This window comes from Suricata suricatta, chromosome 12 (assembly GCF_006229205.1).
Source record: "Suricata suricatta isolate VVHF042 chromosome 12, meerkat_22Aug2017_6uvM2_HiC, whole genome shotgun sequence".
In the NCBI taxonomy this organism is placed as follows: domain Eukaryota; kingdom Metazoa; phylum Chordata; class Mammalia; order Carnivora; family Herpestidae; genus Suricata; species Suricata suricatta.
Genome location: NC_043711.1, coordinates 8118010 through 8134409, shown reverse-complemented (window position 1 = coordinate 8134409; position 16400 = coordinate 8118010). Strand labels below are relative to the sequence as shown.

At 60.7% G+C, this 16400-nt stretch overlaps 1 protein-coding gene across 1 annotated transcript in view; it reads left to right on the top strand.

The window, feature by feature from the left end:
- The window catches only part of ZNF653 (zinc finger protein 653), a 15747-nt gene extending 166 nt beyond the window's left edge, over window positions 1–15581 (top strand). The window contains exons 2-10 of the mRNA XM_029916596.1: window positions 7–230; window positions 6076–6119; window positions 7651–7866; window positions 12100–12714; window positions 12857–13028; window positions 13130–13241; window positions 14217–14331; window positions 14827–14926; window positions 15160–15581. Coding sequence (XP_029772456.1) covers window positions 7–230; window positions 6076–6119; window positions 7651–7866; window positions 12100–12714; window positions 12857–13028; window positions 13130–13241; window positions 14217–14331; window positions 14827–14926; window positions 15160–15337 — 1776 coding nt within the window. The 3' untranslated portion in view covers window positions 15338–15581. The remainder of the gene's footprint in view (window positions 1–6; window positions 231–6075; window positions 6120–7650; window positions 7867–12099; window positions 12715–12856; window positions 13029–13129; window positions 13242–14216; window positions 14332–14826; window positions 14927–15159) is intronic.
- Window positions 15582–16400: the final 819 nt, after the last annotated feature.

Genomic DNA, 16400 nt, shown 5'->3' with positions numbered 1-16400 from the left:
GCCGAGGAGGGCGCGGCGGGCCGCAAGGCGCGGGGTCGGCCGCGGCTCACGGAGTCGGACCGAGCCCGGCGGCGGCTCGAGTCCCGGAAGAAGTACGACGTGCGGCGTGTGTACCTGGGCGAGGCGCACGGGCCCTGGGTGGACCTGCGGCGCCGCAGCGGCTGGAGCGACGCCAAGCTCGCAGCCTATCTCATCTCGCTGGAGCGCGGCCAGCGTAGCGGCCGCCACGGGTGAGGGGGCCCGGCCCCAGGGAGGGAGGGAGCGAGCGAGGGAGGAGACGCCCCCATTCCCCGCCGAGCGTGGTCCCGCCCCCTCTATCCACGGCCCCGCCCACGGCACCTGTGAGCCCCGCCCAGTGGCCGGGCTGCCGGCCGGGGGTCTCCTACCGCCGGTCCTGGGACGCTCCTGGCTCGAGGCCCCGCCTCCCGCCTTTCCGACTGCCCAATCCTGGGATGCGCCCAGCCTCTCGGCCCGCCTCCTGGCGCTTGGCCCCGCCCCTCAGGCTTCGGGTTGCCCAATCCTAGTGCAGACCCCACCTCCAAGCGTTCTAACTGCCCGGTTCCCGGAGGGCGGCCCCGCCTCCTGAGGCCTTAATGCCTCTTCTTCCCTGCTGGTCCTTGGGATCTCGCGAGCCGCATTCTCTAAAACCCCGAGGTTGTAGCCTAAGACCGTGACTGGTCACCCTGGGCTGACCAGCCCTGCCTCTTAGGAGGTTCTGGCACTCCATCTGGGGCTGCGTGTGGCCCCATTCCCACAACCTTTTACTCCAGACATAGGAAGACTCGCCACAATCTAGATCGCATTTCTCTAAACCTCTTGAGTCCTGGGAAGCATCTTAGCCCGTAGAGACTCCGGTGAAGAGGAAGCCTCAAGTTAGCTGCTCAGGTAGAGGGGCAGAGACCTTTGCAGAGTCTCAACCTTGAGAAGGAGCAGTGTGGGTGGAATTTTTCCCTTCCTGCTTTATAGGTTGGTGTGGCGATTAAACGAGTTACAATACAGCAAAAGGCTTAGAACATGGTTGGCACATAGCACTCCACGTACTAGCTGTCATGATGATACTTGTCCCCTGTCACAAGCAGTGCCGCGACAAAATCCTTGGCTTTGCCCTGGCTTTTCTTTGCACACAGTGGCATGTTTCCTTAGAGGGGATTCCTAGGGTCAAGAATCAACCAGATCCTTCTGAATTGCGTCCACGTCCGCTGGTTTCTACGCCCAAGGGTAGAATGCTGGGGAATTTCAAAAACTCAAGCTAGTGTTGCGTTATGGGCGTTTCCGATTCAGTTAGTTCAAGCCGGGTTGGAGACTTTATATTTTTTCTGCAAACCTTCCAGGGAGACATGTGCAGGTGGAGTTGAAAATCACCACTATTTGCAAAGCACTATTTGCAGAAGCTTGGTTTGTGTGGTCATGCAGGACTGGGGCCTGGACACTGAGACAGCCCAGGCCATGCGTGGCTAAAACTGGGCTCGAGACACATGGGTAGTCGGGAAAATTCAATAACCTGAGTGAGGGGTGTCCTGTGGGGAATGGAAGTGACCAGGGATAAGGGGTCACTTATTTAATCGGCTCAGTTATTTGTAACTGTCTTATACCTGGAAAGAGTTCAGTTCAAGACTATGTAAAACTTGGACCAGAAGGCAGAAATGAGAACTGGGATGAAAAGAGAAAGGAAAAGGAAGGACACGGTGGGGCCAGGGTCAGTGCTATTGGACTGAGGCCTAAGTCACAGGGGACATGACAAAGGGCACTTTTATGGCATATTAAGTTAAAAGCTTGGCCAGCGTTCAAAAGACATGAAGAAGGGGCGCCTGGGTGGCTCAGTCAGTTGGGCCTCCGGCTTCGGCTCAGGTCAGATCTCACGCTCGTGGGTTCGAGCCCCGCGTCGGGCTCTGTGCTGACAGCTAGCTCAGAGCCTGGAGCCTGCTTCCGGTTCTGTGTCTCCTTCTCTCTCTGCCCCTCCCCCCTCTCATGCTCTGTCTCTCTGTGTGTCAAACATAAATAAAACATTTAAAAAAAAAAAACAAAAGACATGAAGAAGTGGGAATGGAGAAGGGGCCATGAATTTGCCTCAGAGCTTCCTAGCGACCATTGGGAAAAGGGTAAAAGGGAAACAACAAAAGGGAAGCTCTAGTGTCATTCATCTGTTTAAGGGATGTTTACTCAGTACTTACTGTGTGCCGGACACTCATCAAGATGCTGAGTGTGCAGCAGTGAACAACACAAAAATATCACCGCCTGATGGAGCTGCCATTTAAAAATTGTTCAATGTTTATTTGAGAGAGAGAGAGAGAGTGAGCATGGAGGAAGAGCAGAGAGAGGGAGACCCAGAACCTGAAGCAGGCTCCAGGCTCTGAGATGTCAGCACAGAGCCCAATGCAGGGCTCAAACCCATGAACTGTGAGATCATGACCTAAGCCGAAGTCGGACGCTTAACTGACTGAGCCCCCCAGGCGCCCCCGCAGCTGCCATTTTAAAGGCCAGAGGGCATAGGCAGGTCCACGGTGCAAAGGCTTGCCTACTATAGTTACTACATATTTATTATTATTTACTGTACTATTCTAAATTACATTGCTATACTCAATCATATTACTATAACTTACTGACTCATGTAGTGTGTGAGAGATTGATAGGAGCTACAGAAAAAACGAAAGTGAAGTAGGGAGAGAGGAAGGCATGCTGGAGGTTTAACTAGGGTGTTAGGCTGGGCCACAGGGAGAGGACAGCATTCGGGTAGGGATGTAAAAGAGCGAGGGAGAGCTGTGCAGATATCTGGGGGAAGAATGAGGCACAAGCAATGGCCAGTGCAAAGGCCCTGAGGCAGGACCCAGCCTGGTATATACATGGGGCAGCAAGGAGGCCCGTGTGGCTGGAGTGCAATGAGAGGAGGAAAAGTGGGGGAAAGTGAGGATAGGAAGGTGACCGGGCCTTGTGGACTCTGCATGGAGGACCCTGGTTTTCCCTCTCTGTGAAGCAGGGGACCTGATAGGAGTTTCTGCTTTTGTTAAGTACCGAATTTTGGACAGAGAGGTCACATACCTGGCTTATATTTGAACAGAAGTGCTCTCTAGGGGGATGTGTGGCCAGGTGGATTGGGTGGGGTGTGAGTTGAACCGAGGTTGGCTAAGAGTTGGCGGTCATCGAAGCTGGTGAAGGGCTCCAGGGGGTTCGCTCTCTCCCTAGCTTCGTGTGTGTTTGAGTTTTCCCTTTTACATCTTAAACCGTTAACGAGAAAATCAAAAGAATCCCGCTGACCCCTGTGTGGAGGCTGTGTTCCTATGTTGAGGTGACTACCTTGGTCCAGGTGAGTGCTCACAGGGCCGGGCCCAGGCGGCGCCATGCAGACGTGGAGAGAAGCGGTTGGAATTAGGGCCCACAGGGTTTGCCCACAGGTGCAGAGACGAGCGACGTCCCAGATTTGGCCCTGGGCACCTGGAAAGTTGCAGGTGCCATTAACTGAGAAAGGGCAGGTCATGTGTGAGATGTCCACAGGACCCCTCCACGTGAGGTTGGGGAGGGCCGGGTGGGGGATCTGGATCTGGGGCCCACAGAGCAGTGATGGCGTGGTGACAGTGGTTGCCCAGGGCAGCAGGGAGACACCCAGGTCTGAGTCTTGCTCTCTGTGCTCAGAAAAGTCAGGGACACAGGGAAGAAGCAGCGGCCTGGAGGCGGGTAGAGAACCCGGCGGGGGTGGGGTCCTGGCGCCCCCCCCCCCGGGGAAGGATCCTTGGTCAGACACTGCTGGGCCGAGGGAGGCGGCCAGCCCTGGTGGCTGGAACGGGGCAGTTTGTGGCTGAATGGAGGGGTTCAAGGGAGATGGGAGAGAAGACCGGAAGACTGTGCGCACATACAGACGGCTCAAAAGGGGGGGGCAGGGGAATGGGCAGAAGCTGGCAGAGAAGCGGCTCAGGATTATTGAAGTCCAGGGTAGAACGGACGGTGTGTTTGGACATGGGTAGGGATGAGTGAAGCGTCAAAGCCAATGGCAGAGGGGAGAAAAGGAGAGCTACTGGGCACCTCTTGGGGGCTGGCGAAACAGCTGTCCTCAGAGGCAGGTGGCCTCTGCAGGGCGTCGTGTAGGCGCGAGGACGCGGAGAAGCGGGCCAAGGGAGGGGCGGCAGTCTGAGGGTGAAAGAACACAGTGTGGCCGCATTTAATCCCCAGAGCGACCCTCCATGGGAGGCCCTGCCCTTTTTCCCCATTTCGCAGATGAGGACACTGAGGCTCAGAGGGGACAAGACCCGCTTGAGGTCACACAGCCAGTCGATAGCAGAGATGAGGTTTGAACTCGGATCTGACTGACACCCAAGCCTGTCCCCCCCACTAAGTGGCATTCCCTGCACCCCAGTCGTGGCACAGCTGTGAGTGCGGGGAGGAGGTCCTGGGCACTTGGACTTGGGTTTGGGTGAGGCCCTGGGCGGCCGGTGCCCCCTTGGAGAGGAGGGGAGGGGAGGGGAGAGCCATGGGAGGGGACGGAGGCATCCGGAGGGGGCAAGGGGGAGCAGAGACGGGGCCAAGGGCAGAGCCTGGGGCAGAGGAGACTGGGGGAGCCGTCCCGGCACCAGACGTGGCATGTGGGGACTGAGAATTGTCATCAGGCTGGACAGGGGTCAGATGGGGCCGGTGGGGAAGCCGACAAGAGACCTTGGACCGGCTGTCAGGACGTGTGGTGAGAGCATGGCCTGGGCCGTAGCAGGGAGCCTGGCACTCCAAGCCGGCCCCTGTGATCACACTGATGGTCACGGAGAGGAGATCATCGTTTGCTGAGTGGTCAGTGCTAGCTCCCCCCCCACCCGCCCGGGGAAGGTACTGTTATGATCCCATGCTACAGAGGGGGAAACTGAGGCCTGGGGAGGCAAGGTCCCCCAGCGTCTCAGGGCCTTCCGCCGCAGTGTAGAAGAGAAGGCTGAAGAAGTAGCCAGGGCGCTGGGACAGACCCAGAAGCGTGGTGGCAGGAAGGCACATGGGGGCCCCGGGCGGGTCCGGGAGAGAGGACGCAGCAGCACCCGCCTTCAGCATGTGTAGACCAGTGTGGGGCGGTGGGGTCAGGATCGCGCCTGGCAGTTCAGGAGGCCATCCTGGTGTGGGAGGCCTTGGGGGGTGGGGGTCAGGCCAGTGTTTGGGCCCAGCCTTGCCCAGGGCTCCCTGAGGCCATGGTCACTGGGGGGCCCCCCGTACAGCAGGCAGTGAGGGGCGGGAGCAGGGTCCCCAGCAGTACCAGCCCTCCTGGCCCCATCTGACCATCTCCCCAGGGCTCTCAGCCCCGCCTGGGGGGGCAGGTTCTGAGGCCGACTCCCCAGATGTTCTGCTGTGTAGCAAACGACCGCAGCCTTAGTGGCTTCAAATCACCTAAATCATGCCACATTTTGGTGGGTCAGGAGTCTCGCGTGTCTGACCTGGATCCTCTGCTCAGGGTCTCACAAGGCTGAAATCAGTTTCAGCCAGCTGCGCCTTCATCTAGAGCCTCAGCTAAGGAAAGAGCTGCTTGCAGACAGTCTCAGAGCCTTGGCCGAATTCACTCCCTCCTGGGTTGCACAGCCGAGGTCCCCACAGTCTTGCTGGCGGTGATCCGACTGCTCTCAGCTCCCAGAGGCTGTTCTCCGGTCCCGGCCTCTCCTAGGTCTCTCATATGCTCGGCCTACAGTCTCTGACTGCAGCAGGACCCGGTTAAGGGCTCCCCTGATTAGGTCAGGCCCACCTTGAAAGGCTTCCTCCTGATTCATTCCAAGTCACTTCGCCCTTGGAGGTGGTATCCCATCCTGTTCTCAGGCTACCCCACTTACGGGCAGAGGGTTATGCAGGGCGTGTACCCCGGGGCCAGGAGTCGTGGGGCCAGCTGTGAATTCCACCTGCCACGTTGACTTTCTGTACCCCTGTTCTGACTTCCCACTTCCTGGCCGCAGGCCCCTGGGTAGGCAGCCTCGCTCCTCGGAACCTCATTTTCCCACGTGGTGAAATGGGTGGTGATGCTGGACCACCGTTAAGGGCTGGTGTCCCTGGAGGAGAGAGTCCAAGTGAAGACCCCTGGGAAATAGAACAGGCCCTGTGCTCACTCCCACTGCGCTCTCTCTCTTACAGGAAGCCTTGGGAGCAGGTCCCCAAAAAGCCAAAGAGGAAGAAAAGTAAGTGGGGTGCAGCCAGAGGGGAGGGGAGGGGTGTTGGGAGTGAGCGGCTTTGTTGTGTGTCTCCTCACCCATCTGCAGGGGCCGGGGGCTTCGTGCGGAACAGGACAGACCCAGCCCTGCCCCCACACAGCCCACGGTCTCACGGGAAGATGGGACAGGCCCAGGGTGGCTGTGGCAGGGAGGGAGGGGCACTGGGGGCCAGAGGAGGAGCCTGACACAGCCCGGCCTGGGGAGGGGGGATGGGTGGGGGCAGGAGGGTCCCAGGGGATGGGGATGTGTGCTGTGCCCAGTGGGGGTGCCCCCACCATCCCCATGTCACACATAAAAGGCCAAGTCACCGCCCCACACTGCATGGCTGGACAGCCACTAGGCCAGACCACAAGCCTGTAGTGTCCTGAGCAGCCCCCTCAGCTCCGGTGCCATCCCACCTAGGGCAGGAGGCGGTCCCCCAGGGAAGAGGGGACAGGGCAGGGGGGCAGCATGTGCCCGGGCCCAAAGTGTGTGTCACGTGCCAGGCCGAGGGCAGCCGGGCGTGAGCGGCCAGAGCCCATCCCTCCTGCTCCTCGGCCATGAGCTCTGAGCCCTGTTGACGTCTTCACCCCCTCGGCTCTGGCAGCCCTCAAGAAACAGGGACTGTTTACTGTCCCCTGACCCAGAAGGGGCAGAGCTAAGGTTCAGAGAAGCCAAGTCACTTGCCTGGAGCCACCCAGCTACAATGTGGCAGTCAGGATTTGAATCCCACAGTCCGGCTGCACTGGACCCCCCTCCTTGAAGCCTTTACTCGTCCAGCAAACACTCACTGAGTACCTACTATGTGCCGGGCCCCATGTAGGCACTGGGGATACAGGAGGAACAATTGTCCCCGCCCTTGGGGAGCTGACATTCTCTTAGGGAAGACCGACCCATGGAGACAGATAACCACAGACAGTATCTAGGTGCTACCTGGAGAAAAAAGGTCCGCAAGTGACGTCAGCTCGAAGGACAGTGAGCACAGGACAGTGAGCACGGGGTGGGAGACTGAGGGAAGGACCTAAGAGGGGAAGGAAAAAGAAGGTAGTCTGTACAAGGGCCCTGAGGCAGGACTGTACCCTGCTCATTTCAGGAACAGGGAGGAGAGCACGAGGCTGGACTAAAGGGATCAAGGGGAAGGGCGGGAGGTGATGGGGCCTGGCGGGTCTGGGGAGGACTTTGGCTTTTACCCCCAGCCACGAGGAGCCCTGGCGCATTCTGGGCAGAGGAGGGGCATGGCCTGACTCAAGTGCTTGCCGAAGGTGCCTTCTGTCCACTGCGGGCAGGCGGAGTAGACCAATGTGGGAGCAGGGAGACCAGGGCAGCGGGACTCTGCTGGGCCAGGCCAAAGACAGTGATGAGATTGTGTGGCACCTCCCAGAGCCTGGGGACAGGCCCGGACAGGGCCCAGGAAGGTGTCTCAGCCTCGCCCCCACTGGGAGCCACAAGGTAGGGGTGGTCCGGGGCCCTCCGAGGGCCGAGTGCCACCCCTGACCCCGGGCCCACGTCTCGTGCACAGGGAGGCGACGCAACGTAAACTGCCTGAAGAACGTGGTGATCTGGTACGAGGACCACAAGCACCGCTGCCCGTACGAGCCGCACCTGGCTGAGCTGGACCCCACCTTCGGCCTGTACACCACGGCCGTGTGGCAGTGCGAGGCCGGCCACCGCTACTTCCAGGACCTGCACTCACCCCTGAAGCCGCTCAGTGACTCGGACCCCGACAGCGACAGAGGTGGGTCTACGGGGTGAGGGGGTGGGCGCCCACTCGCCTCCAGGGCTCCTCATGGGGCTTGTCAGCCTCAGGCCAGCACTGGAAGCATCCCAGGGATGAGGAGCCTTGACCCGGCGGGCTGGGCGGCACTCTTCCGGTCCTTCTGGAGCTGAGAGGTGGCCCCCATCTTCTAGAGGGAAGCCTGTGGGGGGAAGGGGGGTTGCCCCATCTGTGGCCCACCTGGGGTTCTGGAAACCTGGCTGGAGGGAGGGGCGGGTGCTGGGTCTCAGGCTCGGGTACTCTCCTGGGCTCCCCCTCCTCCCCTGTGTTCTCCGGGCCCTTCTCTCTCTCCGTCCTGGGGTCCTGGGCACTCTCTCCCAGCCTCACGTTCTCGCCCTCTCTCTGCCCAGTTCGCCTCCTCCCTCCCCTCTCTCTGCTCTGGAGCCCTCTCACTTGTTCCCCTCTCCCTATGTTGCTCATCTTTTCTGTTATATCCTCTCCCTTCTGTTTCCTGCCTTTTCCCTGCCCGCCCAGTCTCTCCGTGTCTCCCCGACTCCCTTCCCCCCATCTGTCTCTGCCCCCACTGCCCTGCCCTGAGTGGAGGCTCTCACTGTCCCTCTCCTGCCAGTCCCTGTGGGTCACGTGTCCAGAGCTGACAGCGGGACAGGGAGGGACTCAGTTACGAAGGCCCAGGTGGCCCTGGTGGGTGGTGAGGGGCTACCTGGCTGCCTCGGGGGCTCGGCTGCAGCCATGAGGAGGAGCATGGGGCTCACTGCCAGGCGCCCTGCGGGGCCAGGGGGTGAGGTCAGCCACCAGGCCTGAGCCCGTGCTGGCAGGACGCTTGGAGCAGGTGGCGTCCCAGCTGGCCGAGGGGAAGCCGTGGGCGAGAGGTGTTCCAGGCGGGCACCCCTGCCAACGGTGGCCTGTGTGGGTCCGCCAGACCCTGGGCCATTGTCTCCCACTCCGGGGCCTGCCCCAAACCCCGCTCGGTCCGCCCTACAGCTCTTCCTTAGCCCCGCTTGGCAGTCGAGGACGCCAAGGCCCTGGGACTGACGTGATGGGTCCACTGGGGGGGACTCAGAGGACCCCCCTTCCACCCCCACCCAGCTCTGACACCGGTGGCAGGTCTGGCTCTGAGGAAGGAGTGCGGGGAGCCCTGGCCGGGTCTGCCATGGCTATGGGGGAGGGGGGTGCTGGGAGGGAGGGGGACAGCCCTATTCCCCCAGCAGCATCTTTATTGGCTCCCTGCCTGGGGCGGCCCTGCCACTTCTCAGTGAGAGGATGTCCTGCCAGGACTTCGAGAAGCCAGGGGGTCCCCGGACACTTCTGTGATGACGGTCGTGATCAACAGGAGAGAGGTCCAGGCTGGCCTTCACAGCTGGACACCACTGTTGGGGACCCAGGCACATGGCCTGGCAGAGACCCCAACTTACTGGGTGACTGACTGCCCCCTGCTTTAAGGCGGGGCCAGGGAGCTCAGCTCACCCTGCAGACTGGTTACAAGGAGGGGCCAATCCCCCTCCTCACCCCTGCCGTCCCAGGGCTGAGTCAGGGATGGGGCCTATGATAAGAATGGTAATAGAAACATCGATAGGGTGCTTACTCTGAGCCAGGGACTGTCCTAGGCCCTTTACATTCACCAGACAGCCCCTGGAGTGGGTGCCAAGTTCTCCCCAGGCCCAGAGAGGTTACACAAGGCCCCCCACGTTCACTCAGCTCAGGGGTGGGCGCCGAGATCCCCCCCTCCCCGAGGCCTGGCTCCGGAGCCTGTGTGCCCTGTATGACCCCTGGGAGTGCGGGCCATGTGGCCCCCAGACACGTGTGTGTCTCTCTTTTTAAGTATATTTATTTTGAGAGACACAGAGACAGCCTGAGTGGGCTAGGGGCAGTGAGAAAGGGAAATCGAGAGACTCCCAAGCAGGCTCCGTGCTGCCAGCACAGGAGCCCGATGCGGGGCTCGAGCCCACAAAGCCGTGAGATCATGACCTGAGCCAAAACCAAAAGTTGGACGCTTTACCGACTGAGCCACCCAGACGTCCCAACTGTTGACATTTTCTGTCCCCAGGCTCTCCCTGTGTGTGGGCTTTAGCACGAAATACCAGGCTGAGGTGTTGGTCTCCTTGGCCTCCATCACAGTGTCTGTCTGAGATTCATTCATCTCTACGAACAGGCGCCCAGCGTGTGCTAGGTGGCCTCCGGGGGCACTGGGGTCTGTGCACAGCGACCCCCGTGTGGTGAAGCTTCCGGTCTAGAGGGGAAGCAGCCAGTAAACAAGATAAACAATTAAAATCTAGAGTACAGTGAGGGTACCTGGGTGGCTCAGTCAGTCAAGTGTCCAACTTTGGCTCAGCTCGTGATCTCATTGTTTGTGGGTTCAAGCCCCGTGTCAGGCTCTGTGCTGACAGCTCAGAGCCTGGAGCCTGCTTCAGATTCTGTGTCTCCCTCTCTCTCTGCCTCTCACCGGCTTGCTCTCTCTCTCTCTCAAAAATAAATGTGAAAAAAAATTTTAAATAAAATGTAGAGTACAGTGGAAGGTGATATTTTGGGGGGAAATTAAGGAAAGGAAAAAATGCTATTTGAGACAGGTGGTCAGAGGCCTCCCTGAATAAATACCTTTTCTTAAAGGGTCTGATGGACGTGGGGGAGGGGAAGCCCACGCAGGTGTCTGAGAGAAGAGTGTTCAGGCAGAGCAAACAGCAAGTGCAAGGGCCGTGCCGGTGGGTTTTGCTGACAGACTAGAAGCGGGTGTGAGAGAAAGAGAAGTCAGGGGTAGCCCTCACATTGTGGCCTGACCCACAGGAAGGACAGAGCTGCCATCCCCGGAGATGGGGATGTCTGGGTAGGGGGGTTGGGCTTTATCTGAGAGAAGATTCAGAGCCCGGAATTGCTGAGTGGACTCCGAGATGTCTGTGAGACCCCCACTGGGGCGGCTGCAGAGGAGGTGGCGAGATGGCAGAGTCCCCAGCCCCCACAGGAAGTCCAGGTGGCAGCGGTCCCCACGGAGGCATCGGCCATGGGTGGCGGCAGTATAATAAAAATAGGTATTTGGTCTTTGTCCCTGGCTCCTGGCGCACAGCTCCTACAGCCCTTGAAGTTGCCTGAGTGATGGGAATGTTTTTTATGACTCACGAGGAGCCCCTCTGGAACACACCTGAGTCTGTGCTAATGAAGTGACTCAGGCAGGGTCCCCTAGAGGCTTCAGGATGGGGACTGGTCACCAGAAAGACCAAACACATAACCAGAGGGGGGACTCCCTCAGCCCCACCACTGACTCCCAGGGAGCAGACTGGGGCTGGAGACTGGGTTACCAAAACTCTTGAGTGACAGGGTCCAGAGAGCTTGCAGTTTGGTAAAGACCTTGAGGTGCTAGGAGGGTGGCGTGTCCATGGAGGGCAGGACAGCCCCCCCCCAGCTGCCCCCGTACCTCACCCCACGCTCCTCTTCCATCTCACTATTGCTGTGTTGCATCTTTTATGATAAAACTGTAGTATCATTGGGTGCTTGGGCGGCTCAGTCAGTTAAGCATCCAAAGTTGATTTTGGCTCAGGCACGACCTCATGGTAGTGAGATCGAGCCCTCATCAGGGTCTGTGCTGAGAATGGAGCCTGCTTAAGATTCTCTCTCTCCCTCACCCTCTGCCGCTGCCCTGCTCCCGCACACACTCTCTTTCTCAAAACAAACAAAAAAACAAAACAATAGTCAATAAGTAAAGCACTTTCCTGAGTTGTGAGTTTCTAGCAAATTATCGAACCTAGAAAGGCCGTTATAGAGACCCACAGTTTATGGCCAGAATTCCAATGGCCTTCGACTTGCAGCCACAGCCGAAGTAGGGGCACACAGTATCATGGGCCCCGAACCCTTACCCCCTGGGATCTGACACTCTATCCAAGTAGTGCCAGAACTGAGTCGAATTGTCGGACACCCAGCTGGTGTCCAAAATGAGGGCAGTATTTAATACGATCAGGCTGCCTGAAACCCTGGGGTGGGGGGAGCACTGAACTTTCCAGGCCTGTAGGAGCCGAAGAGGCTAAGAAGGAGCCACCAGGGAGGGGCCAGGAAACTAGAATTTGGATCTGGAGGCTGACAGAGGAATGTGTGTTTGAGGGGCAGAGGTGGGGGGGGGAGGCTGAGAAATGACCAGTGTTTATGGCACTGAGGGGGTTACCGTGCCCTGCCCCTAGTAGGTGCTCAGCATATGCCTCTGCTGCTACCACTCTTGCTACTGTGACTGTCCCCTCTCCTCTGTCACCACAGTGGGCAATGGACTGGCAGCCGGCAGCTCCGACTCTTCTAGTTCTGGCTCTGGTTCTGACTCTGAGGAGCCCCCCGAGGGCCTGCCGGCCAAGGCGGCGGCGGCGGCGGCGGCGGCAGTGACGCCCTCCAGCCCATCGGGCAGCAGCGGGCTCATCACTCAGGAAGGCGTGCACATCCCCTTTGACGTCCACCATGTGGAGAGCCTGGCGGAGCAGGGCACCCCGCTGTGCCCCAACCCAGCGGGCAGTGGGTCTGAAGCCCTGGAGACGGTGGTGTGCGTGCCGGTGCCCGTGCAGGTGGGCCCGGGCCCCGGCACCCTCTTTGAGAACATGCCCCAGGAGGCACTAGGCGAGGTGGTGGCCAGCTGCCCCATGCCGGGCATGGTGCCCGGCTCGCAGGTGATCATCATCGCGGGCCCCGGCTACGATGCCCTCACTGCCGAGGGCATCCACCTCAACGTAGCAGCAGGCAGCGGTGCCCCTGGTGGGGGCCTGGGCGATGAAGTGCCATGTGCCATGATGGAGGGCGTAGCAGCCTACACCCAGACGGAGCCTGAGGGCAGCCAGCCTGGCACCACGGACCCTGCCGCCATGGCAGGCATCGAGACCAAGAAAGGTCTGGGGGCTGCGCTGGTCCAGGGGGGGCTTCCTTGGTCTCTGGGGGGGGAGAAGGGAGGAGTAGCCCTGGAGGCCAGCCCTCAACCACACAAGCCCACCACGGACACCCGTCCTGTGTCCACCCCCCCCCCCACCCGTAGAGAAGGAGGACCTGTATGTGCTCAAGAAAGAGGAGAAGGAGGAGCCTGTGGCCCCAGAGCTGGCAGCAACAGAGCCTGAGAGCGCGGAGCCCGAAGCAGAGGCGGACGGGGAGGAGCTGGACGGCAGTGACATGTCGGCCATCATCTATGAGATCCCCAAGGAGCCCGAGAAGTGGGTGCCTGGGCAGCTGGGGGCTGGGACGCGGAGCAGCCGATGGGCTCACAGCCTGCCTGGTGCGGGAGCCCTGATGCCACGGGCCCCTTCCCCTCCAGGAGGCGGCGGAGCAAGCGGACTCGGGTGATGGATGCCGACGGCCTGCTCGAGATGTTCCACTGCCCCTACGAGGGCTGCAGCCAGGTGTATGTGGCCCTCAGCAGTTTCCAGGTGAGGCCGCCACGGGCTGGCCGCGAGGGGCCACTCTGCTTCCCGCCGCCCGAGCACTGGCGTCTGGCCAGGGCGGCTCGTGGAGGGCCCCACTTGGCCCCGCCGGGTGCCACTGGCCCACCTCCCACAAGCCCCCCTTTCCGCAGCTTCTCGCCGACCCTGCCTCGGCCACAGGGCCCCAGGCATCACCTCGCTGCCTTCCCTTGCTGCCCTCCATTGACTTGCCCTGCCTTGGCAACCTGCTTTTGCCCAGGCTACCTTCTTGGCTCAGGATGCCCCTCCACCGGGAAGCCCACCCTAGCCCACAGGCCCCAGATCACTGCACCAGCAGGACACACCTGTATTCTGTCCCCTGGAGCCTGGGCGGGATGCCCCAAGGGCAGAGCCAGGGGCTTGTCAGAGTCTTCGCCGAGTCTCATTTTCCTTAAGCATGTATTGGGCACCTACCCGGTGCCAGGCCTGGTGCCGGGCACTGGAGCTGCAGGAGTGCTGGCTAGGTAAAGAATAAAAGAACAAAGGAATGAATGGCTCAGGGTGGGGTGAGGGGACGGGCAGCATAGCTCCATGGCAAAGCCTGCTGTAGGACTCAGCCCCGGAATCCAGGCCTGCGCAGCTGTGAGACATGGGGCCAAACCCGGAGGAGTCTCTGGAGCCTCACCTCCATCCTCAAACTGGGCAAAGGGCGGGGCCCCAGCGGGTGGTTGCAACAAGGCTGGCTGATGCCCCAGCCGGTGCCCTGGCTGTAGTTGGTGCCCCGGCTGTAGTTGGTGCCCCGTAAAGCTGCGTGGATTCCAGTTGTGTCCCAGGACCCCTGCTCGGAGCTGGGAGTCCCTCCCAAGGGCAGGGGTGCCTGTCTTCCTCCAGAATGGCCTCCCCTGGCTTGCCTCCCAGCTCCCCGTATCTGTCTTCACCCTGGGGAGCCCTGGAGGTCGGTCCCTGGCACCCACAGCCCCACCCCACCCCTCTTTTCTGCAGAACCATGTCAATCTTGTGCATCGGAAGGGGAAGACCAAAGTGTGTCCGCATCCTGGCTGTGGCAAGAAGTTCTATTTATCCAACCACCTGCGGCGGCACATGATCATCCACTCAGGTCAGGCCCGCTGAGGGGTGGGCAGCACAGGGCACAGGGTCCTGGGCCCCGAGTTTAGGGTGGGGACAGGAGTCACCAGGCACAGGACTGCCACCCAGGATGTGGGTTGCAGACTCAGTGTTGCCTATGTCCGGCGGGAGAGCATGGCTTCAGGTTTTTCGAGAGGCAGGAGCGCTGGATTCATATGTGAAATCGCCCCAAGATTCAAATATTGGGGTCAAATTCAGACCCCCTGTGGCTTGGCGGTTTGCACTCGGCGCCTCCCAGGGGGTCCAGGTCACACCCCAGCTCTGCCCGTGGCCTTCCCCTCCAGCCTCTGAGCCTCACCTGGGGCTGTGAGCTGCCCTCTTTTTTATAGCCAAGCGTTGGCTCCCAGAACCTGTGGGGTGTGGTTCGCCTGCGCCCACAGGCCCCCGGAGACCACATTCTACCCCGGGCTGCACCCTGCAGCCCCCGCCCTCAACGGCTGCGAGCTAAGCCCCGCCCCTCCCCCAGGTGTCCGTGAATTCACCTGTGAAACGTGTGGCAAGTCCTTCAAGAGGAAGAACCACCTGGAGGTACACCGGCGCACGCACACCGGGGAGACGCCCCTGCAGTGAGTGACGGGCTTCCTGCGGGGGCCGCTGGGAGAGAGTGGGGTCTGGGCCTGGACACGCACAGGGCGGCCCCACCCCTCTGGTTGCCTTGCCCGATTCCACGTGCGCTCGCATGCCTGATGGCGCCTCCCCTTTCTGGAGCCAACTGGGTCCCTGTAGCTTGGACCCCGCCCCCAGTGTGGCCCGACCCCAGGCTGACCCCGACCCGGTGTGTCGCTCGCGGCCCCGGCAGGTGCGAGATCTGTGGCTACCAGTGCCGACAGCGCGCGTCGCTCAACTGGCACATGAAGAAGCACACGGCCGAGGTGCAGTACAACTTCACGTGCGAGCGCTGCGGGAAGCGCTTCGAGAAGCTGGACAGCGTCAAGTTCCACACGCTCAAAAGCCACCCGGACCACAAGCCGGCCTGACCCATCCAACCACCGACCGCCCCTATTTATTCGTCCACTCGGACACCACCACTCCTGGGCTTGCTGGGGCCCGGACAGCCGCTGGGGGCCTCCCGGACCGCCGGCCGGAAGGAGGCGCCCCTGCCCCTCCCCGGGGCTGGGCCCCCCACCCCAACCCCGCCCTATCTCTGGAGGTGGGGCCTGGGGTTGCACTGCCAGAACTGTGTCAAGAGAGCAGAGCGAGATTAAAGAGCGAGAAAGGAGATGCCCTTCCCCTAGGCCTGGATGATTTGGGCGACTGGGACCCTCTGTCTCCAACCTGGTCCCTTTCTGAGCAAGGCTAAGGCAGGCGGTGATGCCCCTTTCCTGACGGTCTTTGCACCGCCTCAGCTATCTGGGCTTGGCAACCCCGAACACTCCATCTCATGGGGTCAGGGGTGGGAGGTTTGGGAACCTGGAAGCCACCAGACATCTCCGAGGCCTCAGGATCTTGATACCCACTCCTACTCCCTCATGGAATACCAATTCCTCACCCAGAAAGCTCAGGGACCAGTTGGGGAGATGTTCAGTAACCCTGTTTGTAAGACCTCTACAGCTGTGACAAGTGCCGTGCAGGAAATAAGGTGATAGGTTAGTTTCTGGAGGTGCTGTTTAAGTCGGTGGTCAGAGAGGACCTCTCTGAGATGGTGGCATTTGAGCATAGCCCAGAATGACAATAAGGTTCCATCCCTGAAGAAAGCTGGAGGAGGCAAATCTCAGGCCGAAGGAACAGCCAGTGCCAAAAGCCACGAGTAGAACGGCTCAGCGTGTTCCTGGAACAGGATGCCGCGGTGGGGAGGGGAGTTGGCAGCGGCGGGGAGGCTGCCCTGGCCCCATTTCCCGGAGGAGGATGCCTGAGGTCGCCGCCTCCTCCTGCTGGCTGCCAGCAAGGGGCGGGAGCGATACCAGGCTGGTGGCCGCCAGGTGGCGCGCAAGCTGCGTGGGCCCTGGTGGCCGCAGCCACGTGACCCCGGGGACCGCAGCCGCGAGCCAGAGCACGTGCCCGCGGGAGCCCTGTGGCGCCACGCACAGATTGGCCCCTTCG